Here is a 10,000-nt window from a genome sequence, read left to right as displayed (position 1 = left end):
CTGGTCCTCCGGATAAAGCAGCGAAACGAAGCTGAACACTGATATTTTATCAACATGAGTCTCATTTAAAAACTCATCAAATAAACAGTTCGCTTTAACCAGATTCTGTTCAAAACATGAAACTATGACGTCATGATTGACTCACCTGAGACCAGCAGTCATGTGACCAAGAGGAGAGGCTGGAATAGTCCTGTCTCCTGTCTCCTGTCTCCTGCCTCCTGCCTCCTGTCTCCTGTCTCCTTTCTCCTCTCTCTTGTCTCCTCTCTCTTGTCTCCTCTCTCTTGTCTCCTCTCTCTTGTCTCCTCTCTCTTGTCTCTTGTCTCCTATCTCCTGTCTCCTCTCTCTTGTCTCCTCTCTCTTGTCTCCTGTCTCCTATCTCCTGTCTCCTCTCTCCTATCTCCTGTCTCCTCTCTCTTGTCTCCTGTCTCCTATCTCCTGCCTCCTGTCTCCTGCCTCCTTTCTCCTCTCTCTTGTCTCCTCTCTCTTGTCTCCTCTCTCTTGTCTCCTCTCTCTTGTCTCCTCTCTCTTGTCTCCTATCTCCTGTCTCCTCTCTCTTGTCTCCTCTCTCTTGTCTCCTGTCTCCTATCTCCTGTCTCCTCTCTCCTATCTCCTGTCTCCTCTCTCTTGTCTCCTCTCTCTTGTCTCCTGTCTCCTATCTCCTGTCTCCTCTCTCTTGTCTCCTGTCATAATAACGGAGTTCTCCTGCACTACAGACGTGTTCTAGTCCTGATGTCTGTTTCCAGAGGGGAGCAGGGCTTTTATTTTGAAAACCCAGCCCGTAACGTGCCCGTGTGTTGCAGGCCTCGTCCTTCCCCTGCGTGGTGATCTACGTGATGGACACGTCCCGCAGCGTCAGCCCCGTCACCTTCATGTCCAACATGCTGTACGCCTGCAGGTACTGACCAGTCACCTGACCGCTCTGCCACCTGACCGCTCTGCCACCTGACCAGTCACCTGACCGCTCTGTCACCTGACCAGTCACCTGACCGCTCTGTCACCTGACCGCTCTGTCACCTGACTAGCCACCTGACCAGTCACCTGACCGCTCTGTCACCTGACCAGTCACCTGACCGCTCTGTCACCTGACCGCTCTGCCACCTGACCAGTCACCTGACCGCTCTGTCACCTGACCGCTCTGCCACCTGACCGCTCTGCCACCTGACCAGTCACCTGACCGCTCTGCCACCTGACCGCTCTGCCACCTGACCGCTCTGTCACCTGACCAGTCACCTGACCGCTCTGTCACCTGACCGCTCTGTCACCTGACCGCTCTGTCACCTGACTAGCCACCTGACCAGTCACCTGACCGCTCTGTCACCTGACCAGTCACCTGACCGCTCTGTCACCTGACCGCTCTGCCACCTGACCAGTCACCTGACCGCTCTGCCACCTGACTGCTCTGCCACCTGACCGCTCTGCCACCTGACTAGCCACCTGACCGCTCTGTCACCTGACCAGTCACCTGACCGCTCTGTCACCTGACCGCTCTGCCACCTGACCAGTCACCTGACCGCTCTGTCACCTGACCAGTCACCTGACCGCTCTGTCACCTGACCGCTCTGTCACCTGACTAGCCACCTGACCGCTCTGCCACCTGACCAGTCACCTGACCGCTCTGTCACCTGACCAGTCACCTGACCGCTCTGTCACCTGACCGCTCTGTCACCTGACCAGTCACCTGACCGCTCTGCCACCTGACCAGTCACCTGACCGCTCTGTCACCTGACCGCTCTGTCACCTGACCAGTCACCTGACCGCTCTGTCACCTGACCGCTCTGTCACCTGACCGCTCTGTCACCTGACTAGCCACCTGACCGCTCTGTCACCTGACTAGCCACCTGACCGCTGTCACCTGACCGCTCTGTCACCTGACTAGCCACCTGACCGCTCTGTCACCTGACCTGCCACCTGACCAGTCACCTGACCGCTCTGTCACCTGACCGGCCACCTGACCAGTCACCTGACCGCTCTGTCACCTGACCTGCCACCTGACCGCTCTGTCACCTGACCGCTCTGTCACCTGACTAGCCACCTGACCGCTCTGTCACCTGACCGCTCTGTCACCTGACCTGCCACCTGACCGCTCTGTCACCTGAACGGTCACCTGACCGCTCTGTCACCTGACCAGTCACCTGACCGCTCTGCCACCTGACCAGTCACCTGACCGCTCTGTCACCTGACCAGTCACCTGACCGCTCTGTCACCTGACCGCTCTGTCACCTGACTAGCCACCTGACCGCTCTGTCACCTGACCGCTCTGTCACCTGACCTGCCACCTGACTAGTCACCTGACCGCTCTGTCACCTGACCAGTCACCTGACCGCTCTGTCACCTGACCAGTCACCTGACCGCTCTGTCACCTGACCAGTCACCTGACCGCTCTGCCACCTGACTGCTCTGCCACCTGACCGCTCTGTCACCTGACCGCTCTGCCACCTGACCAGTCACCTGACCGCTCTGTCACCTGAACGGTCACCTGACCGCTCTGTCACCTGACCAGTCACCTGACCGCTCTGCCACCTGACCAGTCACCTGACCGCTCTGTCACCTGACCGCTCTGTCACCTGACCAGTCACCTGACCGCTCTGTCACCTGACCGCTCTGTCACCTGACTAGCCACCTGACCGCTCTGTCACCTGACTAGCCACCTGACCGCTCTGTCACCTGACCTGCCACCTGACTAGTCACCTGACCGCTCTGTCACCTGACCAGTCACCTGACCAGTCACCTGACCGCTCTGTCACCTGACCAGTCACCTGACCGCTCTGTCACCTGACCAGTCACCTGACCGCTCTGCCACCTGACTGCTCTGCCACCTGACCGCTCTGTCACCTGACCGCTCTGCCACCTGACCAGTCACCTGACCGCTCTGTCACCTGACCGCTCTGTCACCTGACCTGCCACCTGACCAGTCACCTGACCGCTCTGTCACCTGACGGACCACCTGACCAGTCACCTGACCGCTCTGCCACCTGACCGGTCACCTGACCGCTCTGTCACCTGACCTGCCACCTGACCGCTCTGTCACCTGACCGCTCTGCCACCTGACCGGTCACCTGACCGCTCTATCACCTGACTGCTCTGACGCATTAGAGACCTGTGAAGCATTCAGAGGAGACATCTGTTGCTTTAACTAAAACTATGATGCACGTTTTCAAATGCCACAACACTGGATTCCTCTTTAAATCACTCAAATCAGAGAATCACTTAAAATCAGAGAATCGTCTTAGAAATCACTTAAAATAAGACATAACATTAAAAGAAATCTCCTTAAAATTGTGAAGAAAAAAAAATCCCCCTTGAATTATGTGAAACTTTTCTCACCATTTATTACTTTTTTTAAGATCTCAGCTGTGTTTTTGTGGACAAACTGAACATACAATTGTCTCCCATTTTCAAATATCCCCCAAACAACATGTATGCTGAGTCCATCCAGCAGGGGGCGCTAAGAGAATATCACAACACAGGAGTTATTAAACATGATAAAGACGTTGATGAGATTCCAGCACAGAACTTTAGACTTTGAGATGAACTAGTCTTCATCATCCTCTTCATCTCTGATCCACAACAAACAGCCTTCAATCCAACGGACAACAATCACACGCTATTGTTTTATTTAACACAAGTATATATAAGTGATCAAATGATGGACAGACATGGATTTAAATAACGTCGTTATTGGAGCATATGGCTTCATGTAGTTTAAGAAACCAGGAAGAAAAACATGAATTATGCAAGTTTGAGACCAGTCAGGTGACGACAGGCCAATGAAGCTCAGAGATCTTCTAGTCAGGACTTTTATTTTGAAGTGAGAAACGAGGTCCAGTGAGGGACAGAACCGTACTTGTGCATGTCAGAAGTTCTGGTCTCAGCTCCTTGTCTCCTTGTCTCCTTCCCTCCTCCAGCATCCTCTACAAGACCAAGCTGCCCTTCGTCGTCGCCATGAACAAAGTGAGCTCACTTCCTGTTTCCTCTCTCAGAATGTCTGAACCCTGTTCTCGTGGATGTGTGTCTCCACGTCGCTGACTTGTTGTTGTTGTTGTTGTTGTTGTTGTGGTGCAGACGGACATCATCGACCACAGCTTCGCGGTGGAGTGGATGCAGGACTTCGAGGTCTTCCAGGACGCTCTGAACCAGGAGACCTCGTACGTCAGCAACCTGACGCGCTCCATGAGCCTGGTTCTGGACGAGTTCTACACCAGCCTGAGGGTGAGCGGGGAACCGGGGGAACCGGGGCAGGGGCCATGTAGGGGGACTCGTAATGCGGACCGACACCAGCAGACCTGGTCTGGACCAACGAGGCCGAGAGGAACCACTACACGTTCTAGTGGCCGCTGTGTTCAGAACATGTTCACCTCTTTGTGACGGGAAACTGAAGCCGTCGTCTCTTCAAACGCACCGGACGGTTCTAGACGGTTCTAGCACCAGACGGTTCTAGCACCAGACGGTTCTAGCACCAGACGGTTCTAGACGGTTCTAGCACCAGACGGTTCTAGACGGTTCTAGCACCAGACGGTTCTAGCACCGGACGGTTCTAGACGGTTCTAGCACCAGACGGTTCTAGCACCGGACGGTTCTAGCACCGGACGGTTCTAGCACCAGACGGTTCTAGCACCAGACGGTTCTAGACGGTTCTAGCACCAGACGGTTCTAGCACCAGACGGCACCAGACGGTTCTAGCACCAGACGGTTCTAGACGGTTCTAGCACCAGAGGTTCTAGCACCAGACAGTTCTAGACGGTTCTAGCACCAGACGGTTCTAGCACCAGACGGCACCAGACGGTTCTAGCACCAGACGGTTCTAGCACCAGACGGTTCTAGACGGTTCTAGCACCAGAGGTTCTAGCACCAGACGGTTCTAGACGGTTCTAGCACCAGACGGTTCTAGACGGTTCTAGCACCAGACGGTTCTAGCACCAGACGGTTCTAGGCGGTTCTAGCACCAGACGGTTCTAGACGGTTCTAGCACCAGACGGTTCTAGCACCAGACGGTTCTAGCACCAGACGGTTCTAGGCGGTTCTAGCACCAGACGGTTCTAGACGGTTCTAGCACCAGACGGTTCTAGCACCAGACGTTCTAGCACCGGACGGTTCTAGACGGTTCTAGCACCAGACGGTTCTAGGTGGTTCTAGCACCAGACGGTTCTAGCACCAGGCGGTTCTAGCACCAGACGGGTCTAGACGGTTCTAGCACCAGACGTTCTAGCACCGGACGGTTCTAGCACCAGACGGTTCTAGCACCAGACGGTTCTAGACGGTTCTAGCACCAGACGTTCTAGCACCAGACGGTTCTAGCACCAGACGTTCTAGACGGTTCTAGCACCAGACGGTTCTAGACGGTTCTAGCACCAGACGTTCTAGCACCAGACGGTTCTAGACGGTTCTAGCACCAGACGGTTCTAGCACCAGACGGTTCTAGCACCAGACGGTTCTAGACGGTTCTAGCACCAGACGGTTCTAGACGGTTCTAGCACCAGACGGTTCTAGACGGTTCTAGCACCAGACGGTTCTAGACGGGTCTAGCACCAGACGGTTCTAGACGGGTCTAGCACCAGACGGTTCTAGACGGGTCTAGCACCAGACGGTTCTAGGCGGTTCTAGCACCAGACGGTTCTAGGCGGTTCTAGCACCAGACGGTTCTAGACGGGTCTAGCACCAGACGGTTCTAGACGGTTCTAGCACCAGACGGTTCTAGACGGGTCTAGCACCAGACGGTTCTAGGCGGTTCTAGCACCAGACGGTTCTAGCACCAGACGGTTCTAGCACCAGACGGTTCTAGGCGGTTCTAGCTCTCAGAACTCAGGAGCGGCTGCCTCCTGCCGGTTACTGTGTGGTTGTGCGACTTCTGTGTTTTAAAGAGTTTGAGAGTCACAACAACAGAGTAACCACCAGGTGGCAGCAGAATAAAGGAGTCGTAGAACCCGGCAGCAGAATAAAGGAGTCGTAGAACCCAGCAGCAGAATAAAGGAGTCGTAGAACCCGGCAGCAGAATAAAGGAGTCGTAGAACCCGTCAGCAGAATAAAGGAGTCGTAGAACCCAGCAGCAGAATAAAGGAGTCGTAGAACCCAGCAGCAGAATAAAGGAGTCGTAGAACCCGTCAGCAGAATAAAGGAGTCGTAGAACCCGGCAGCAGAATAAAGGAGTCGTAGAACCCGGCAGCAGAATAAAGGAGTCGTAGAACCCGGTTCTAAAGGTCCTCCCCTCCTGTCCTCAGGTGGTGGGCGTGTCCGCGGTGACAGGAAAGGGATTGGACGAGCTGTTCGTTCAGGTGGAAGACGCCGCCGAGGAGTACGAGAGGTGACCTCACTCTTCAGTTGTCATATAAATATATATTTATATTTATATATTTTGTTGGACACGTTATTCACGTTATTATGAACATGCTACAAAGCCGTAGACACACAGGTTGCAGCTCAATGGATCAGAATATCGTGTCATAAATTCAGTATTAAACTCAAGAAGTGAAACTCGTTCAGATTCAGACACGGTGAAATTCCAGCGTTCATTTATTTTTATTTTTGGTGATCAGAATCTCATAAAATGTGAATCCTCCTCTATCTTCTTCCCTCCTCCTCTTCCTCAGGGACTATCGACCCGAGTATGAGAGACTCCGCAAACAGCTGGTGAGTTTGTTCCTGTCCTCCCTCGTCTCCTCGTTTTGATTCTCTGAACCCAAAACACGCTGAAAATAATACTTTTTTCTTTTCTTTTTGTCACAATTGCTAAAACTACACTGTTTATCGTAGCCAGAAGTCCAGGCCGACGGTCCTCGAACGCATCACGTGTGACAAACCCTTTCAGAAAACGCAGTTGGAACGAAGCTTAACATTATGATATTTCATCGACATTTTATTCTCCTTTTCTCATTAAAATCTCCTCAATTGAATCGTTTACTTTCACCAGATTGTGTAAAATCTCTGAGCTCCTCAGTGAAACTATGACGTCATGATGATTCGCTGAGACCAGCAGTCATGTGACCTCCAGAGAAGAAACTGAGTGAACCGGAAGTGAACATGCAGGAGACGAGAGAAACAGGACAATAGTTTGATATATGAAATACGTGGAGCCTGTTTGTTTTTCCAACGTTGGTCAAACTGGAAACGTGTTGGATGTTTAGATTATTTTGTAAATTCCATTATCATGGAAATTCAACTTTTAACCGAGTTCTTCTGCACTAAAGACGTGTTCTAGTTCTCTCTCCTTCCAGTCAGGATGGTTCTGCTTCTATAGAGGAGTAGGACTTTTATTTTGAAGTGAGACCAAAATACGAGCCTGCTTTGTGGTTCAGAGGGTAACGGACTTCCTGTCCACCAGGCGGAGGCTCAGAGCAGGAAGCAGCAGGAGCAGCTGGAGCGGCTCAGGAAGGACCTGGGGGCGGTGGACATGACGAGCTCACCTTCAGCAGGTACGGCGGGCTGACTTACAGTTAGGGCTGGCCGGTATGGCCAAAAATTCATATCACGTTTTTTTGTAAGATTCTGGCAGTTTCACGTATATCACGGTATTTTTCTTCCTCAAGTAAACGCATTCATTCATTGACGCGGAAAAGGACCGCCGGCCAACTGAACAGCTGTTTGTACGTTGGTACATAGAGGGTGTTAGGAAGCTGAACATGGAGGGGCTTAGGACCCAGGGGAATGCAGATGGAAAAAAAACAGGAAGAGCCAGACCAAAAGAGTCTGTCTCTTCCTGTGACGGAGTCTCTTCTTGGTGTGATCGTGGGCGAGCCGTACCCAGCATGCAGTTTGGCCGTGTAATTTTATAAATGGCACACGCTATAACAATGTTTAGTCTCCAGTATGGCCGTGTGTGACGTCGGCGTGTTTTGCTGATGGACTTCCTGTCCGCAGAGGGAGTGCACATCGCCGGGCCCAGTGACCTCATCATGACACGCGGTAACCCCGACGACGGCGAGGACGACGACACGGACAGCGACACGGACGACATCGATCACACCGGTGAGGAAAGAAACCGTAAAAACCCCAAAGAGTCTCCTGACCGCCTGATCGCACACGCTCTGACTTCAGAGCCTTTCCATTGCTTCATCACGGCTCTCAACATGGCGCTGGCCGAGCCGCCGGCTAGCAGCTAATAGTGCTAACAGGAAGGGGGACCAGATGGTCACATGCACGCTCACATGCACTAAAAGGAACGCTCACATGCACACTCTCTTGCACTGAAAGGCACGCTCACATGCACTGAAAGGAACGCTCACGTGCACTAAAAGGCACGCTCTCGTGCACTGAAAGGCACGCTCACATGCGCTAAAAGGAACGCTCACGTGCACACTCTCTTGCACTGAAAGGCACGCTCACATGCACTGAAAGGAACGCTCACGTGCACTAAAAGGCACGCTCTCGTGCACTGAAAGGCACGCTCACATGCGCTAAAAGTAACCCTCACATGCACTAAAGTAACCCTCACGTGCGCTAAAAGTAACCCTCACGTGAACTAAAGGCACCCTCACGTGCGCTAAAAGTAACCCTCACGTGCACTAAAAGGAACCCTCACATGCACTAAAGTAACCCTCACGTGCACTAAAGGCACCCTCACGTGCACTAAAAGTAGCCCTCACGTGCACTAAAGGAGCCTTCACATGCACTAAAAGTAACCCTCACATGCACTAAAGTAACCCTCACATGCACTAAAGTAACCTTCACGTGCACTAAAAGGAACCCTCACATGCACTAAAGTAACCCTCACATGCACTAAAGTAACCCTCACGTGCGCTAAAAGTAACCCTCACATGCACTAAAGTAACCTTCACGTGCACTAAAAGGAACCTTCACGTGCACTAAAGTAACCCTCACATGCACTAAAGTAACCCTCACGTGCGCTAAAAGTAACCCTCACATGCACTAAAGGAACCCTCACATGCACTAAAGTAACCCTCACATGCACTAAAGGAACCTTCACGTGCACTAAAGGAACCTTCACGTGCATTAAAAGTAACCCTCACGTGCACTAAAAGTAACCCTCACGTGCACTAAAGGAACCTCACGTGCGCTAAAAGTAACCCTCACGTGCGCTAAAAGTAACCCTCACGTGCACTAAAGGAGCCTTCACGTGCACTAAAAGTAACCCTCACATGCACTAAAGTAACCCTCACGTGCACTAAAGTAACCCTCACGTGCGCTAAAAGTAACCCTCACGTGCGCTAAAAGTAACCCTCACGTGCGCTAAAAGTAACCCTCACGTGCACTAAAAGTAACCCTCACATGCACTAAAGGAACCCTCACGTGCGCTAAAAGTAACCCTCACGTGCGCTAAAAGTAACCCTCGCGTGCACTAAAGGAACCCTCACGTGCACTAAAAGGAACCCTCACGTGCACTAAAGGAACCTCACGTGCACTAAAAGGAACCCTCACGTGCACTAGTTTGAGGAGCTCTGGTAACAGACTTCACTCCTCTCGATCTTTACAGATTTATTGATGAGATATTAATGTTTTGAAGTCTGAAGGAAATCTTTGGTTCCTTTCTAGCCACCGAGGAGAGCAAAGAGGGAGACGCCTTCGGAAACTTCCTGAAGGAGAGGAAGGAAGTGGTTCAGGTCCGGAACAGGAAGTGTGAGATGCCTGATGACCCCTGACTGTCGGGAGAAAGACATTGACAGTAGAAGGTGAGGGAAATGGACGGGGACACCGACTATCACCTGGAATCAGCAGAAGTACGGCATGTTAAAGCTGAACTTCCTGTCCGGTGACCCCTGACCCCGTCACCTCATACAGTGAAGCGGATTGGCTGCTCCTCCTCCCCGAGAAAATAAAAGCTTCTATTTTTGTATCAGAAAAGACTTCTATTCTGCTTTTTGCGTTTTTCATTACCGTTGACGTTCGTTTGTAAAAATTAAGGATTTATGATCTGCCAAATAAAAAAGATTTGAGTGGATTTAAACTCTTCGGGACATTTTTTATTTGGGACCTGAACAAATTAAAAGTTTAAAATATTCACATTTCCTCTGGCCATCGTGAGTTCACTCTGCGTTCATAAGCAGTGTTT

The 10,000-nt window shown here is 51.8% G+C and overlaps 1 protein-coding gene across 1 annotated transcript in view; it reads left to right on the top strand.

Moving 5' to 3' along the window:
* Positions 1-9,889, top strand: part of gpn1 (GPN-loop GTPase 1) — a 14,886-nt gene extending 4,997 nt beyond the window's left edge. The window contains exons 6-13 of the mRNA XM_079231447.1: positions 801-895; positions 3,906-3,951; positions 4,063-4,209; positions 6,216-6,298; positions 6,585-6,624; positions 7,316-7,406; positions 7,852-7,959; positions 9,484-9,889. Of these exons, the coding sequence (XP_079087573.1) occupies positions 801-895; positions 3,906-3,951; positions 4,063-4,209; positions 6,216-6,298; positions 6,585-6,624; positions 7,316-7,406; positions 7,852-7,959; positions 9,484-9,590 (717 nt within the window). The 3' untranslated portion in view covers positions 9,591-9,889. The remainder of the gene's footprint in view (positions 1-800; positions 896-3,905; positions 3,952-4,062; positions 4,210-6,215; positions 6,299-6,584; positions 6,625-7,315; positions 7,407-7,851; positions 7,960-9,483) is intronic.
* Positions 9,890-10,000: the final 111 nt, after the last annotated feature.

This window comes from Taurulus bubalis (assembly GCF_910589615.1).
Source record: "Taurulus bubalis genome assembly, chromosome: 15".
Classification (NCBI taxonomy): Eukaryota; Metazoa; Chordata; class Actinopteri; order Perciformes; family Cottidae; genus Taurulus; species Taurulus bubalis.
This window is presented reverse-complemented; position numbering and strand designations above follow the sequence as displayed.